This window comes from Glandiceps talaboti, chromosome 5, assembly GCF_964340395.1.
Source record: "Glandiceps talaboti chromosome 5, keGlaTala1.1, whole genome shotgun sequence".
In the NCBI taxonomy this organism is placed as follows: domain Eukaryota; kingdom Metazoa; phylum Hemichordata; class Enteropneusta; family Spengelidae; genus Glandiceps; species Glandiceps talaboti.
The window spans coordinates 28,321,788-28,340,775 of NC_135553.1; the positions used below are offsets into that span (position 1 = coordinate 28,321,788).

The 18,988-nt window shown below is 38.0% G+C and overlaps 1 protein-coding gene across 1 annotated transcript in view; it reads left to right on the top strand.

The window, feature by feature from the left end:
• Nucleotides 1-18,988, top strand: part of LOC144435554 (uncharacterized) — a 450,358-nt gene that overhangs the window by 373,911 nt on the left and 57,459 nt on the right. The window contains exons 199-202 of the mRNA XM_078124141.1: nt 2,644-2,757; nt 3,542-3,655; nt 5,687-6,046; nt 10,958-11,074. Coding sequence (XP_077980267.1) covers nt 2,644-2,757; nt 3,542-3,655; nt 5,687-6,046; nt 10,958-11,074 — 705 coding nt within the window. The remainder of the gene's footprint in view (nt 1-2,643; nt 2,758-3,541; nt 3,656-5,686; nt 6,047-10,957; nt 11,075-18,988) is intronic.

Consider the following 18,988-nt stretch of genomic DNA (forward strand, 5'->3'; position numbering starts at 1 on the left):
GCTGTAAAGCATTTTATTACCCACCGGCACTACTTTTGGCATTTCAACATGAAACAATATTCTCAATGGGGGGGGGGGGGGGGGGGGGGGGGGGAGTCGAACAATTCGAATTACCAATAGCTTGGATTAATGCTCATTTCGAGTTGAAATCCCACAACTTTAATGTAAGCGAAGAATGTGTGACTTAATTTCATCGTGTAACCTTTTCTCTAATAACAAAAATCAGTATAATTCAAAAGTGTAGTTCACAGCGTAAGATCATTTCTAAGGAGTGAGTCAATTGAGGCAAACCTTATCTCCGTCTTATATCAGTTGTTATCAATTTATTAGGCTATTATAAGTAACACTATACAAACAGCTTTAGAGATGCAAACAACTTTTATGACAGGCAAGCCCGCGGGTTTGTTGCACTTGGACCGCTAATGGTTTGTGACTGTCATGCAATGCGACAAAGATGTGTATAGATTGATTTGTAGGTATTCTTGACGTGGTGGTTAAACATGTGGATATTATCAAAGAATATTCCAATGTTACGATCTGATCTGACTGGTGTAATGGGTACAGAACCAATGTTGATATGATCAATCGGGTCTGACAAGTGGTTGAATTTAGAATGGATGAGGGGAACTTCAGTTTTGTTGTCATTTAGTTGTTGTTTGTTGTGTGTCATCCATTGCTTAATATCATGGACACAGGTCTCCATTGAATGTGTAGCGGAAGGTGAATCTTGGTCACAGGGTAAAGGACAAATAATCAATATTGTACTCCCGATTTTCCGGATTTCGAATATTATTTTCTGTATATTTCAAACTAAGTTTTAAGTACTGTTTCCTCTCACTGTTTTTTTTTTCTATTCCTACCTGATATAACTGTCTTATCTGAGTTTATCAGCTTTACATTAATTAGTAGCTTGCTAGAACAAACTCACTATTTGCCCAAATTAACGTATTATGCTGTGAGTGTAAACATCTACTGATCGACTGGTAGTAGTACAGGTCATTATTCGGATGTAGATGTTTACACTCACTGCATAATGCGTTAATTTGGGCAATTAGTGAGTTTGTTCTAGCAAGCTACTAATTAATGCAAAGCTGAAATTGGAAATAGAAAAAAAACAGTGAGAGGAAACAGTATTTAAAACTTTATTTGAAATATACAGAAAATAATATTAGAAATCCAGAAAATCGCGAGTACAAAATTGATTATTTGTCCTTTACCCTGTGTCTTGGTGGGAGAAAGCAAGGTGTATTTCATTATCATCTGCATACTGATGAATCTGCAAATTGTGATGACATATTAATTCTCCCAGAGGTGTAATGCAAGTTGTAAACAAGAGAGGTCCAAGTACTGATCCTTGTGGTACCCCATAACTGAGAGCTGATGGTTCACTTGTGAGATTGTTACTGATTGATACCGGTTCTTCAGATAGGATGTAAACCATGTTAGAGCTATACCAGTAATACCAAGGTTGGCTAGTCTATAAAGTAATATTCCATGGTTGATGTTATCAAACGCAGCTGAGAGGTCGAGAAGGATGAGTAGAACATATTTTCCAGAATCCAGCCTGAGTGATAAGCAGATGTCATTGTGAACCTTTAAAAGAGCTGTTTCCGTGCTATGTGTTTCCAATATGCTGACTGAAATGGTTCAAGGAGTAAGTTTGTTGTTAAATAGGTGTTGATTTGAAAAACAACTATCTTCTCAAGTACCTTGGAAAGAAATGGAAGTCTTAGATTAGAGACAGGTCGATAGTTCTTGAGAATATTGCTAAGGGCTAGCATTGGTCACTCACAAGTGTGCTGGGCTTAATCTTCACACTGGCATCAGGGAAGATATGTGATTGAAACTGCATGTGGTGTACTCATGAGGTGATGCTTGTGAATACCAGTTCTCTTGCCTCTATGGGTTGGTGGTCTGGTTTGCAGATGACATAATTTGATGACATCCAGACAGTGGTTGGGTAACCTTTCATTGGTTGACACTTTGTTGAACAGGTATAACAGCTTCCTAGTATATGCATGATTCAGATTACCATAAGAAAGCAATCCAAAAACAATACTGACCATCAGCACTGTAGTAGAAGTAGAATCCAACCAAACCACAAACTTTCAAAATAGTTTCGACAAAAAACAGTGGAAATAAACCAGATTCTGGATTCCAATGACAACAGTTGGAGAAGGTGAATGTTCATAAAGTCTATCTGGCTAAAAGGAAGTTCCTCCAGGAAAAACAAGCAGATATATGCACAAAAACTGAAGAGCCTGGTGTGGAGGCTGCCAGCTAGGCGCACTACCATATGATATGTATCAAACATGCAAAATAGCTAAATAGTGACTTTACTACAACAAAAATTATTTGAGCTGCAAACAAATGAATGATGGCTTTTTTATAGTGGCATGCAACAATCTATTTTGCCACAACATTTGAATTTTCATTTGCAAACTTTAATTGAAAGACTTCAATGTGAAATGGTCAAAGTCCTGAGTGATATCATTTAAGAATCAATTGATGTAAACAACCATACTGTCATACAACTTTACATTTGTGAAACAGCAAAATGTAAAATATTGATTTCAAATATAATTAATCAGTGTTATTTACATGATATATATCATATGTCCTTTCTTTGGGTCCTTACATCAGAGATCAATCCATGTCTGAGTTCACCATGTATGAATGGCGGTACTTGTGAGAACAACCGTAATTTCTATACCTGCACTTGTCCACCTGGATGGACTGGAGTAAGATGTGAACAAGGTAGGTATATAAAGTTACTGTGTGTGCAGTCAGGGTTTACTTACAACCCATAACACCCAGGTAAAGTGATTCCACTGTGTGCCACTTATATACAATCCATAACACCCCTGGCCTGCAGTAATGTGATTTCACTATGTGCCACACTTACATGCAACTCAGTAAAGTGATTTGACTGTGTGCTAACTTATATACAACCCATAACACCCTAGGCTAGTAAAGCAGTTTAACTGTGTACCACACTCACTCATAGCATTTCTATCAATTATTGTAAAATAACTCTGTTTCAGTTGTTTCAATTTAATGCAAAACTAGCAATTGTAGCCAATTATTAAATTATTACTAATTATAACCATTAACTGTAATCAGTAGACATTGTTTACAAAATAACAACACTAATTGACCAAAAATGTTCATTAGCTTGGTAGATCAAATACTTTACAAAGGCAAGTTACAAGTTTTTAGCATTGAGCTTTCAATCTGTCTTTCTTGATGATTCTCATCAGAGTGACACATTCCATAGTTACAGCTGACCACTAGGTGGCAGTATGATCAGCTGATTGTAGATGTTAGGTAGTTTGATGCCCCACATGATTATCTTACTCAGGCTGCTAAGTCACTTGTTGGAATTTCAATAGAAAATGTGTATTTGTTGTGTGGTGAAGTTTGATTTCATCATTAGAGTAGTATCATTCATGTTTTAATTTAAACCAATATTATCTGTTCATAGAACATTTGTTAATGTGTTGTTGTTGTTGTTGTTGTTGTTGCTTACTTTGTTTACTAGAAATAAATGAATGTCTGAGTCAACCCTGTCAAAATGGTGGTACATGCAATGATTTTGTTAATGGTTATATGTGTGATTGTGCTTTTGGTTGGAGAGGATTTCATTGTGAAATTCGTAAGTAAAATTGTTTTCTTTGTGTTTTAAGTTAAATTCCATCAGTCAGTGTATTACCCATGTTGTACTTCTATATGGTCACTTTGTTTTAATGTCATACTCCTACCCCCATCTTTTTGTTCTGCATTGTTCTTGATTATCAATCTCAAAATTGATATTTATTTTTGATTTTTTTTGTGTGAAAGATTCTATATTATATTATATTTTCACAATACCATAACATATGTAACTTTAAAAATTCAAGGGGTGTGAGCTGTCTAGTCCCCGAAGGGAGTGCTATTAAAATAGGCTCCATCCGTCTGTGTCCAGAATGCGTCATTTTTACCGAATGGTGGCCATAGTTGTGGTTAAAAATCAACATTTACTGCATAACTCAAAAACTGTAATACACTGAGACTCCATTTGAGTGTTTACCCAATATTATCAGATGTGAGCTATCTTTTGAGACCGTCACCTTTGAACTTGACCTTGATCTTCAGGGTCAATTATCAAAATCAAGCCAATTCCTGTCTATCACAGATACATTGTAGTGTTTACATAATGCCCATTTCTTTTTAATCATGTTTACAAGTAAATAGTGAAGGAGAGGAACAATAGACAAGCATTAGTTTTGTTGCTCATATCACTTTGACTGAATGAAAGCCATAGTTAAAAATCATTATTTACTGTATAATTCAAAAACTGTAATTCATAGAGACTCAATTCAAGCACTCACTTTATCAGATGCAAGCTTTCTTTGGAGACCTTCATATCGCCCTTAAGGGCTCATTGTTAAGATCAAGCCAGTTCCTGCCTACCAGAGACACATTGTAGTGTTTACATATTGCCAGTTTTTTTTTATCATGTTTACATGACATTATGTAAATATTGAAGAAAAGAAGTATACACAACCATTATTTTTGGTGCTCATTTAATTTTTACTGAATGGCAGCCATATTTGTAGTAAACAATCGTTATATTTAATACTGCAAAGCTAAACATTACTTCAGTCATAGACTCAATTCATAGATCATCAAAATGAAGATATTTATATTGCAGACAATTTGTAGCTAATGTCTTTAGGTCATGTCTATAGATAATGCAGAACCAGATACATATGCACATTCAATAATGCATTACTTTAGGTGCTCATATCAATTTTTGGCACCACTGCAGAACTGATCTGATAAGGTTCAGTAGTGCTATAAGCATGGCAAAGTGTCAGTCTGTCTGTGTGTGTGTGTGTGTGTGTGTGTGTGTGTGTGTGTGTGTGTGTGTGTGTGTAAACAACTAAAACTCACAAACTGCTGGACTGATTGCCATGATATTTAATGGGTGTATTACCTTTGGTGTCTAGTTGGGAAATTGTTCAACCCAAAATGATCTTACCACCGGTAAGTGATTTGGGTGGGAAAAAAAATTATTTATTTTCAGCCAAAAAACTTAAATTACAAAACTACTGACAAGATTGGGCAAATTTAATGGGGATTCATCTGGGGATGTGTTGATGGAGCTGTATTCACAACATGATGCAGAGATATGCAAATTAAAATCTCAGTTTTCGTCAAAAACTTATGTCTTGAAACTGCATGATGAATGGGGTTGAAACTTGGTGGGAATGTTTCTGGAGATGTTATTCATTCTGCAGTTATTGTTGAAAACATTTTGACACAATTTGCCCTCGCAACCATGACCACACTCTTAGCAACAGTGACATTAGGATGCATATTACAAAGATAACAAGGATGGGTAGATAAATGAATAAATATTTTTTAAATGTATGTAAATATACCTAGCAACAAGACCATGCCCATACCAACCACCAACTATGGTTGTTCTCAGTGCCATTGGAAATATTTTTACTCAATGGCGGCCATATTTGTAGTGAACAATCAAGTTTTACCAATTAACTCAAAAAGGTTAATACATGGAGAAGTGTCTATTTGTGTTCAGTTGGTTACCATTACTGTCATGACAGTAGGTATAGTTGTATGAACTATTCATATCACGGAATTGTATGAATATTGAATAACTAGTATTTTTACTCTCCAGCAATGGGTTGTGTTGCCAACTACACACTTGCTCCTATGAGTTCCATTGAAATTGAAAATCCCAACTATCCTGCAAATTACGACGACAACGAGTATTGTTTGTGGATTCTCAGTATCGAACCTGGCCGTCGTATGAGAGTTGTTGTCAATGACTTTGTCACTGAGCTGCATTATGACAAACTAGATGGAGGTAACGGGAACAACCCTGAAAATTCTGCTAGTCGAGTTATGGAGCAGACAGGCCTGGATTGGCCAGATAATTTCATATCTACAGGGAATACAATATGGATACGATTCCAGAGTGATCATGAGAAGACAGAGAGAGGTTTCTCAATCAGTGTTATGGACAATGCATTGCCAGGTAGGATGATTAGAGCTTATCTTCATAGTTTCACAAAGCTATTGAATCAGGTGTGTTTTCATAAGTTTGACAAATTCAATATTTTTGTCCAGTAAAAGACACTTTGAATAGTGTTCCACCAGGGCCAGCATTACTGATGTCAACCGCAACAGGAAAATATCTGGAAAATGAAAATCCATGACAGAGCCAAAAACTATTACAAATTTTCTAATTAGGTTAGAACACAATTATATGCAACATGGTGTAGGAAGACTAAGATCAACATTTGTTCGGATAAAAAAAAGATACTATGTATTGGGTTTGTGGATCATATTAAAGTTTTAATGTGTTTAGGTTGATTAATTTAATAAGTTGTTGTAGATTTCTAATCGTATGTGCAAAAATTACAACGTCAAGAGCAAACCAGTCATAAATGTCTTGAGTAAGTTGAATGCCCATGTTACTGGAATTTGACAGCGTAAGAATTAGTTTTTCTATGAAGAATGAAAAAAGTTAACAGCCTTGTTTTACTCCTGTGGAGTATTCAAGAGGTGACATTACCAGACCAGACACGAGTATCTTGTGTAAAGGTGAAATTGATAGGTATGAATCAGTGTGCCAAGAAAAAAGAGTGTCACCTAAAACCTACACAATCAATCATTTAAATTCCCAAATTCTACAGTTGTGTTACAAAGCTACTGTAAACCTGCATATTTTCACGACTAGAAAATTTTGCGATTTTACAGTCTTCATGTAGTTCACAAAGATTAATTTTCACTAAAAACCATACTGGTACATTGCATTATGTAGAAATATATATTTTTGCTACTACTTATTTTCGTGTTTTTGTTTTGTAGCGAAATTAGCGAAAATAAATCTTGCGTGAACATTTCCAGGTTTACGGTATTTTTCAGATTTGTAGTTGCTCATCAATATATATGCAATTTGTCTCATTTCATAGGAACAACAACATGGGACTTTGCTATATTATTAGCCCTTAAAGGGCAAAGCCCGACGTGGGCTACTATGTTGGGTCCCATCCGTCTGTCTGTCTTTCCTTCCATGTCCACCTGTATCTCCAATATGTATGCGCCAATTTCAACCAAACCTGGTACAAATGTCAGATGTTATGAAGGGCATATGCACGTTGCTAGGTTTTATAACCCTCATGACAACAGTGAAATGGGAGCATATGTCTCAAATAATTGCACTTTGCCCAATAACTTTTGAAGTTTAACAGCTAGAGAACTCATTCAAGCGTCTCCACCCATTTTATCAATCATGAGCTTTTTAAGGCACATTAACTTTTGACCTTGACCGCCATCTTCAAAGTCAAATAGCCATATTATTGTCAAAGTGTGTATGTATATCTCTGATATGCATGGACTGATTTCAACCAAATCTTGTACAAATGTCAGATGCTATAGTCTGCATGTACACATCACTTCATTTCACAACTCCAACAATATCAGCAAAATGGCAGCCTTATTTGTCATAAATATTCACACTTTGCCCAATAACTCTTGAAGTTTAACAGATAGAAACCTCAATCAAGTGTCTTCACCCATATTATCAATCATGAGATTTTTAATGGCACATTGACTTTTGACCTTGACCTCCATCTTCAAGGTCAAATAGCCATATTATTTTCAAAGTTTAAATATGTAAATCTCTGATATGCATGGACTGATTTTAACCAAACCTTGTACAAATGTCAGATGCTATAGTCTGCACATACACATCACTTCATTTCACAACCCCCACGATAACAGCAAAATGATGGCCAAATTTGTCATATTAAAAGTGCCTTCCTTGTGGTTATCCATGATGAGCTTTCCTAATGACACACTGTCTTTTGACTTTGACCTTCATCTTCAGGGTCAAATAGCTATGTCTTCCTATTTTAAAATCATAAAGGTAATATAAATATTAATGCTATTAAATGTGCCTGAAATTGTCAAGGATCTACACATAACAGATAAGAAATGAACAACCCCTTCATGTGTTGTCAGTGTATCTTTTTGATTGCCTTAAATGCCATGCCATAGTTGTTGTCCTCTTTGAACTGAAAGCATGCGATATAGTGTACAAACTGAAGAACCTGTTGTAGTTACTACAAGAAATACTTCTTTTTTTTTTTTTTTTTTGGGGGGGGGGGCCTGTGGCTTCCATGAACACTTGTTGGCAGTTGTCATGGTAACACTTTCGTTGTTGTGCTAATAATGATATATATTTGTTTATACACAGTATTTAAATTTAATGACAATAGTGTCTTAATAATCCTCTAACAAAGATAACCAGGCTTGTATTTGGTTTAAGTTTTGCAACACCCTAAAAGTATACCTCAAAGGTGAAGGAATGTCACAGTCTATTTAAACTGTCATTTACTGGTTTTTAGTCCCCGCCGGACGAAGTCCGGGACGGGGACTTATGGATTGGGTTCCGTGCGTCCGTCCGTCCGTCCGTCCGTCCACAGCCGTTTCTTGGAGATGCCTGGATCGATTTTTTTCAAACTTGCTACAGGGGCAACATACAATAGCATACATATGCACGTCAATTTGTTTTATGATACGATCCAATATGGCCGCCTAGCAGCCATTTTGTTTGCAAATTTTCCATGTCCAAAGCCATAACTCAGACATGCTTGAACAGATCTCATTCAAAGTTGGTATTAGGACAGTGTTCTATGACATACATGTGCATATCCATGTTCATCATGATACGATCCAATATGGCTGCCTGGCAGCCATTTTGTTTGCGAATTTTCCATGTCCAAAGCCATAACTCAGACATGCTTGAACAGATCTCATTTAAAGTTTGTATTAGGACAGTGTTCTATGACATACATGTGCATATCCATTGTTGTCATGATATGATCCAATATGGCCGCCTAGCAGCCATTTTGTTTGTGAATTTTCCATGTCCAAAGCCATAACTCAGACATGCTTAAACAGATCTCATTCAAAGTTGGTATTAGGACAGTGTTCTATGACATACATGTGCATATTCATTGTTGTTGTGATACGATCCAATATGGTCGCCTGGCAGCCATTTTGTTTGCGATTTTTCTATGTCCAAAGCCATAAAAACTGAAACATAGTATTTAGTATTGATCAATGTTCACCTGAGTCCTTTTTAGTCCCCGCGGACGAAGTCCAGAATGGGGACTTATGGATTGGGTTCCGTCCGTGCGTCCGTCCGTCTGTCCGTCTGTCCGTCCGCAGCTGTTTCTTGGAGATGCCTGGACCGATTTTTTTCAAACTTGGTACAGGGGCAACATGCAATGGCATACATATGCACGTCAATTTGTTTTATGATACGATCCAATATGGCTGCCTGCCAGCCATTTTGTTTGTGAATTATCCATGTCCAAAGCCATAACTCAGACATGCTTAAACAGATCTCATTCAAAGTTGGCATTAGGACAGTGTTCTATGACATACATGTGCATATCCATTTTCGTTGTGATACGATCCAATATGGCTGCCTGGCAGCCATTTTGTTTGCGAATGTTCATGTCCAAAGCCATAACTCAGACATGTTTGAACAGATCTCATTTAAAGTTGGTATTAGGACAGTGTTCTATGACATACATCTGCATATCCATTTTCGTCGTGATATGATCCAATATGGCTGCCTGGCAGCCATTTTGTTTGTGAATTTTCCATGTCCAAAGCCATAACTCAGACTCCATTTTCATCGTGATATGATCCCCCATACCCAACCAATCCTTTATTGTTGGAGGCATATCCCATGTTCAACAAGCACACACAACATATCTAAGTCTGTTTGTTTTAGGTTCACAAATGTTGTTGCGTGATCAGAGTAGTGATAATTCCTTAAAACCCAATTATAGCGGGGACTATGTGATGTCATTCTCAATGACTTGTACATCATGTATGCCAGCTGAAACCTGTCACACACAAAATATATGAATGTTCAACCAACACACATTAAATTGTTAATGTGATATACTAGTATTAACCAAACGTATAGTACCTGTATGTCATTTGAACAAATGTTGGTCTAAATCTTCCTGCAACATATTACAAAAAGTGTTGTAACTTTCTTTATATCAGTGTCCAGGTCTGTCACGATATATTTCCCTATTTGTTACACTCTAATAGAAACCTTATATTATTGTCAGGATAAAGCTGTCTTGCAAAACATTAAGTGACTCTCCAGGTTTCCATTGCTGAACTACAGGATGACAAAATGTGATTTTTGCTCAAGAGATGGCCATTTCCATGCTAACATGCATATTATTATTTTTTTTAGGGGGGGGGGGAATGGTTCCTGTGTGCTGACACAAAAACATATACATGTTCAACCTACGCACATTAAAACTTTAATATCCACAAACCCAATGAACACATAGTAATTTTATTTTATCCAAACAAATGTTGGTCTGAGTCTTCCTATATCATATTACATGTTGTTTTCTAACTTAATTTGTAATAATTTTTGGCTTTGTCATCATGGATTTTTAGCACAACAGAACATCCCAATGTCTCGTTCTTCTTAGCCAGATTTCTATTTCTATATTTTGGACAAGTTCCATTTCAATTAATGTGACAAAAAGCAAAGAATTTAGTGACCTATGACAAATGACCAGATAATTCTGATTTTATAGCACCTCTGGCATTTGCATCATAGTAGAAACTGTCAATTATACATTGATTGATTGGGTAGCACAATGTGGAATCCTGAGCCAAGAAGTGTAAAGAAATACAGCCAAGATAAAGTCAGTCTTACTTATGTTCTATTGTAACCCCACTTGACTAGTAAAATTTACTAAAAAAAAAGCCCACTTCTGTCTATAGCTTTTAATTGATTACACATATTTCTAAATATTCTTTCTTTGGATTGTCAATAAAACAACTCCTAATCATGGGTATATAAAAAGAGCATATTGTAATTTATACTTTACAGCAACACGACCTTGTATCAGTAACCCATGCAGGAATGGAGGTACTTGTGAGGAACGAGTAGACAGCTTTATTTGCATTTGTACTCCTAGTTGGACAGGACGTACCTGTGAAGAGATAGGTAAGGAAAGATGTCATGATTAAAGTATGGACAGTACTAATTCTAAGAAGTTTTATGGATAAGTTATAAAGATTACTACAGTTTTCACTTCTAGTTGGAAATAAACGTTGAACCAGATTTAAACTGAATGCCTTCCGTAAGGGCAAACTTTTGAGATTGTCGTTCCTACAGACAATTGTTGGAATACAACAGAACATATGCAATGTTATATTTTCTCATTGATTGCTATTTGCCCATTGCTGTTAGTGATCTCCTGGCCAACCACAACATGTAATGTGAAGCTTTATAGAACGTTGTAACATAGCACTCACTGTAGAAAGAGTTTTAAAGGCCAAAAAAAAATTGTTTCTGGTCAGCAGCCATAACTTAAGTACCCCCCTTCCCATGTTAATTTTTTTTCATGTTTGTCCAGCCAATTCCGTCTGCAGATGAAAGGAAAAACACAAAAGTAACTCTCCCTACATTAATTGCCACCAGTGAAGACAACTGCAAAACTAATCATGAACTAGCCTATGATATCTGCCCCACATACACACTTGCTGTAAAGTACTAAATAAAAAGAACAGCAACTGCAATGATAAGTAGATTGATTAACATTTGTTGAGAATGTAACAAAAATAATCGCATCCTCGCACCACTTTAGACAACATTTCCTGATGGGAAACTATTTTTTTCCTTTTTAGTGGCTTACAAAAATATGCCAATAAAACTAAAAGCTGCATTAGTAATATTTTCAGGACAAGTGCGCTTTAGTATCGCAAATGTATTTATCAAATTATATTGAATTTGAAGTGTGCATTCTTGAGATATAGCCTGAAAACCATTAATTATGTAAATTGCTTGTTAATATTCATGGCATGTTTACCGAAACCCTACAGAACACATGCAATAAATTTCGTTTTAATTGAGCCAGTCGTTTTTTAGAAAATGATGATAAAGTCTAACCACTTTAGACAACATTTCCTGACCAAAAACTTTTTTTTTCTTTTTTGTGGCCTACCGAAAATATGCCAATAACTTATTAAAACTAAAAAAATCACAAAAAATCAGGAATTGATTACAACCATATCTTGATAGGAGTACTCTCACTGTTGTAGTTTTCGGACAGACTCTGTTTTTGGACAGATATCGACTCGTCCCGCAATCCTCACTGTTTTCTTCAGAACTGTCATATTGTCATATTTGTACAAAAGATCAGGTGATACTAAAGCTTTGATTCAACACAATTTTATGGTATCAGTTTTGAGAGCACTAATCGCATGTAACAACACTGCTGTAGTTGCCAGTGATTTCACTACAGCAAAGTACGTGGAAATGTTACAAAATCACTTGAATATCACTTCGCTCTTATTTAAATCTACAAATATCTCATTAATAGTTTTCTCCCAGTGCTCAGTTCAAACTAGATGACATTTTCCATGAAATCTGGGTGTTTTTTAAACAGAAATATGGGACGTATCTTAAGCAGAGAAGTGTCTCAGATATTGGACTGTACTGACATTTACACACCCAAATAGACTGCCAAGTGGTGCCATGAACTATGATCGAATCCAGGGGTCGAATTTGGTAGTAGGACAGTGTTCATGACAATTCCTTTGCAAAAACAATCACCTTTTGTGTAATGGTGATTAAAATACAACTATGCCAATGTTTTAGCCCAATATTTAAATCAAATGGAGTCACTGTGGTGAAATTTATAATTTACGCAACAAATACATAAATTGAAATTCATGTCCGATTACTGATTTATTGATATAGGGTTATAAATTAGGGGACTACGTCATCCACAAAGTTATTTCTCACTTTAAACCCTGTTGAAAAAGACCCAAAGGAAAATGTCTAAGCAGCACTGATGGGTGTTTCTTTTTTGCAGTGTTTATCTATGTAATAGTAATCGTCCAATAACATGACCTTGTCCGAAAACTGCAACAGTGAGTGTATGGAGAATCCCTCTTACTTAAATTGTAAGGATTCTTCACAGATATAATTGTAAATAAATTTCTGATTTACTGTGGAGGTTTTTCATATTTCAACTTTATTTTCAACTTGATGTGTCTTGCAGCCAAGATTTTTTTTAAATTTTATTTAAAGGTGATTCAAAATGCCTCATACCACAACCTTGAAAAATGTTCTTTCAGAATTGCATGATATGTATGAAAAAAAGAGTTAAAACTGGCAATCAGTAGCCAACCTGAGCAGCCATGAATTTAGTTATACTGCCTATTGTTCTTCCTTTAGGGGATTCTGACATGATAGAGGGTACCGTTTTATGTCTGACTCAGTTATTATAGTAAACAATGGTAGACAGTAGTAAATCTGACTTTGATACGCGTTTGAGACTGATTTTCGTTGTGATCTTGTTATTGTCACATGCTTGGCTTGTGACAGAGTTTACATCTATTATTTTCAGCCAGGGCTGTTTAGGGCATGATACTCTAGACTTAACGGAGCACAAGTCTGAAACCTACTTGATACTCTAGACTTAACGGAGCACAAGTCTGAAACCTACTTGATACTCTAGACTTAACGGTGCCCAAGTCTGAGACCTACTTGATACTCTAGACTTAACGGTGCCCAAGTCTGAGACCTACTTGATACTCTAGACTTAACGGAGTACAAGTCTGAAACCTACTGATACTCTAGACTTAACGGAGCCCAAGTCTGAGACTTACTTGATACTCTAGACTTAATGCAGCCCAAGTCTGAGACCTACTTGATACTCTACAGAGCCCAAGTCTGAGACCTACTTGATACTCTACGGAGCCCAAGTCCGAGACCTACTTGATACTCTAGACTTAAGGCCAAAAAAAAAATATGTCTGGTTCTGGTCAGCGCGCGCGTGCCCTGAATACCCCCGCGTCGATCCTTTTTTTTCCGATAATTTTTGCTTTCCCGTTCCTTATTTACAATTCACCGTCGATCAACACTGTATGCAAGGCTAGCGGAAAAAATTTAACTCGTGTGATGGCGCACTTCTATTTGGTAACGGGTACCCTTTTCTTCTAGTACTGTTGCATACCCATAATCCCCCGTACGATATGTGTACGTAATATGTACGATGAGCGTGGTTGATGGGAATCACGGGAAATAGTGTGTTCACTGTGCTAGGTGGTAAACCGCTCACATGTTTCGAAAATGTCAGAAGTTTGAGTACGTCGTGAGCAATCGAAATGTTGATATCAATTCAGCTGACTTTCGAGGTGTTCTTAGTTCTGGTGATCGTTTCGTTCTGCCTTCTGAATACAAAGATTTTCCTGTAGCGTAAGCAGTTAGCTCTGGATGTATGCGCTACGATGTTCGACACGTCTTTCCATCTGCGATGAGTTGGAAAGACGTGTCAAACATCGTACCGTATACAGACTGCGTATCAGACTGATGATGGACGGTGCTCGAAAGAAAACACTGCCTCCTCTACGTCCGTTGGACAGACCTATTTCTCGTTATTTAACGTTGCAAGTTGCACAATGACATTATACAGTGGTTGCAAGGCAAGACTCATTATCTTGGATGGGATTATAACTGCAAATCGGGATTATAACTGCAAATCACTGGGCGATAAGATAAATTTGTAAATGTGACTAGTGATGCCCTGATGGATGATTGATCCGCATCGTATAAAACTTGCCATACAACAGTGCCAACTTCCAGAGTTGTATGACATCTTCCGAGAGCATGTAAAGTGTCAAAAATGTGTATTTACTAATTTGCCAAAAAAAAAAAAAATTAGGAAAAAAAAAAAAATGCGCGTCGTCGCACCACTTTAGAAAGTTTACCCTGACCAGAACCAGATTTTTATTTTTTTTTGGCCTAATGGAACCCAAGTCCGAGACTTACTTGATACACTAGACTTAATGGAACCCAAGTCTGAGACTTACTTGATACTCTAGACTTAACGGAGCCCAAGTCTGAGACTTACTTGATACTCTAGACTTAATGGAACCCAAGTCTGAGACCTACTTGATACTCTAGACTTATTTATTCCGAGACTTGGTACTCCAGTACTTTATACTCTAGACCTAACGGAGCTCAAGTCTGAGACTTACTTGATACTCTACGGAGCCCAAGTCTGAGACTTAGTTGATACTCTAGACTTAACGGAGCCCAAGTCAGAGACTTGGTACTCCAGTACTTTATACTCTAGACTTAACGGAGCCCAAGTCTGAAACCTACTTGATACTCTAGACTTAACGGTGCCCAAGTCTGAGACCTACTTGATACTCTAGACTTAACGGAACCCAAGTCTGAGACTTACTTGATACTCTAGACTTAACGGAGCCCAAGTCCGAGACCTACTTGATACTCTAGACTTAACGGAACCCAAGTCTGAGACCTACTTGATACTCTAGACTTAATGGAGCCCAAGTCCGAGACCTACTTGATACTCTAGACTTAACGGAACCCAAGTCTGAGACTTACTTGATACTCTAGACTTAATGCAGCCCAAGTCTTAGACTTACTTGATACTCTACAGAGCCCAAGTCTGAGACCTACTTGATACTCTAGACTTAACGGAACCCAAGTCTGAGACCTACTTGATACTCTAGACTTAATGCAGCCCAAGTCTGAGACCTACTTGATACTCTACGGAGCTCAAGTCTGAGACCTACTTGATACTCTAGACTTAACGGAACCCAAGTCTGAGACCTACTTGATACTCTAGACTTAATGGAACCCAAGTCTGAGACCTACTTGATACTCTAGACTCAACGGAACCCAAGTCTGAGACCTACTTGATACTCTAGACTTAATGCAGCCCAAGTCTGAGACCTACTTGATACTCTACGGAGCTCAAGTCTGAGACTTGAGAACTTAATGCAGCCCAAGTCTTAGACTTACTTGATACTCTACAGAGCCCAAGTCTTAGACTTACTTGATACTCTACGGAGCCCAAGTCTGAGACTTAGTTGATACTCTAGACTTAACGGAGCCCAAGTCAGAGACTTGGTACTCCAGTACTTTATACTCTAGACTTAACGGAGCCCAAGTCTGAAACCTACTTGATACTCTAGACTTAACGGAGCCCAAGTCTGAGACTTACTTGATACTCTAGACTTAACGGAGCCCAAGTCTGAGACCTACTTGATACTCTAGACTTAACGGAACCCAATTCTGAGACTTAGTTGATACTCTAGACTTAACGGAGCCCAAGTCTGAGACTTACTTGATACACTAGACTTAACGGAGCCCAAGTCTGAGACATACTTGATACTCTACAGAGCCCAAGTCTGAGACCTACTTGATACTCTCGACTTAACGGAGCCCAAGTCTGAGACCTACTTGATACACTAGACTTAACGGAGCCCTAGTCTGAGACTTACTTGATACACTAGACTTAACAGAGCCCAAGTCTGAGACATACTTGATACTCTACGGAGCCCAAGTCTGAGACTTAGTTGATACTCTACGGAGCCCAAGTCTGAGATTTAGTTGATACTCTACGGAGCTCAAGTCTGAGACTTAGTTGATACTCTAGACTTAATGGAACCCTAGTCTGAGACCTACTTGATACTCTACGGAGCCCAAGTCTGAGACTTAGTTGATACTCTAGACTTAACGGAGCCCAAGTCTGAGACCTACTTGATACTCTACGGAGCCCAAGTCTGAGACCTACTTGATACTGTATGGAGTCCAAGTCTGAGACCTACTTGATACTCTAGACTTAACGGAGCCCAAGTCTGAGACCTCCTTGATACTCTATGGAGCCCAAGTCTGAGACCTACTTGATACTCTAGACTTAACGGAGCCCAAGTCAGAGACTTGGTACTCCAGTACTTTATACTCTAGACTTAACGGAGCCCAAGTCTGAAACCTACTTGATACTCTAGACTTAACGGTGCCCAAGTCTGAGACCTACTTGATACTCTAGACTTAACGGAACCCAAGTCTGAGACTTACTTGATACTCTAGACTTAACGGAGCCCAAGTCCGAGACCTACTTGATACTCTAGACTTAACGGAACCCAAGTCTGAGACCTACTTGATACTCTAGACTTAACGGAGCACAAGTCCGAGACCTACTTGATACTCTAGACTTAACGGAACCCAAGTCTGAGACTTACTTGATACTCTAGACTTAATGCAGCCCAAGTCTTAGACTTACTTGATACTCTACAGAGCCCAAGTCTGAGACCTACTTGATACTCTAGACTTAACGGAACCCAAGTCTGAGACCTACTTGATACTCTAGACTTAATGCAGCCCAAGTCTGAGACCTACTTGATACTCTACGGAGCTCAAGTCTGAGACCTACTTGATACTCTAGACTTAACGGAACCCAAGTCTGAGACCTACTTGATACTCTAGACTTAATGGAACCCAAGTCTGAGACCTACTTGATACTCTAGACTCAACGGAACCCAAGTCTGAGACCTACTTGATACTCTAGACTTAATGCAGCCCAAGTCTGAGACCTACTTGATACTCTACGGAGCTCAAGTCTGAGACTTGAGAACTTAATGCAGCCCAAGTCTTAGACTTACTTGATACTCTACAGAGCCCAAGTCTTAGACTTACTTGATACTCTACGGAGCCCAAGTCTGAGACTTAGTTGATACTCTAGACTTAACGGAGCCCAAGTCAGAGACTTGGTACTCCAGTACTTTATACTCTAGACTTAACGGAGCCCAAGTCTGAAACCTACTTGATACTCTAGACTTAACGGAGCCCAAGTCTGAGACTTACTTGATACTCTAGACTTAACGGAGCCCAAGTCTGAGACCTACTTGATACTCTAGACTTAACGGAACCCAATTCTGAGACTTAGTTGATACTCTAGACTTAACGGAGCCCAAGTCTGAGACATACTTGATACTCTACGGAGCCCAAGTCTGAGACTTAGTTGATACTCTACGGAGCCCAAGTCTGAGATTTAGTTGATACTCTACGGAGCTCAAGTCTGAGACTTAGTTGATACTCTAGACTTAATGGAACCCTAGTCTGAGACCTACTTGATACTCTACGGAGCCCAAGTCTGAGACTTAGTTGATACTCTAGACTTAACGGAGCCCAAGTCTGAGACCTACTTGATACTCTACGGAGCCCAAGTCTGAGACCTACTTGATACTGTATGGAGTCCAAGTCTGAGACCTACTTGATACTCTCGACTTAACGGAGCCCAAGTCTGAGACCTACTTGATACTGTATGGAGCCCAAGTCTGAGACCTACTTGATACTCTAGACTTAACGGAGCCCAAGTCTGAGACCTCCTTGATACTCTATGGAGCCCAAGTCTGAGACCTACTTGATACTCTAGACTTAACGGAACCCAAGTCTAAGACCTACTTGATACTCTAGACTTAACGGAGCCCAAGTCTGAGACCTACTTGATACTCTAGACTTAACGGAGCCCAAGTCAGAGACTTGGTACTCCAGTACTTTATACTCTAGACTTAACGGAACCCAAGTCTAAGACCTACTTGATACTCTAGACTTAACATTCGAGAAAAATTCAAGACGTTTTTATCGTGTTATTTCGAGTGAAATGAATGTCAACAACAGCAATTTACAGATATGTATATATGGATAGGGACACGTATGTCATGTCAGCAAAGACACGACTACCAAAAACTAACTAATTTGACATGTTTATTTGTACAAAACTATCAAATCAAAATTATGATTTTACTACGTGTATTGAACTGAGTTTGATGTAACACATACTGGGTTGTGGACTAATTGTTAGAGTTTCTCTTTCGCTTCAAGTTCCAGAACTTGTTGTTGGTGTTGTATGAACTTGTAGCATGTTTCTCTCTGACAAAGGTATCAGAGTCCTCGATGACTTTTCCCTACTTTTCTTGGATGCGAACTCAGACAGAGCCTTCATGCTTACTCTTACCTTCTCTATCTTATTTGATGAAACTTGCCACAGATATTGATCATGCAGTCTGAGACATGAAAGTTCTTAATGAAATTTAG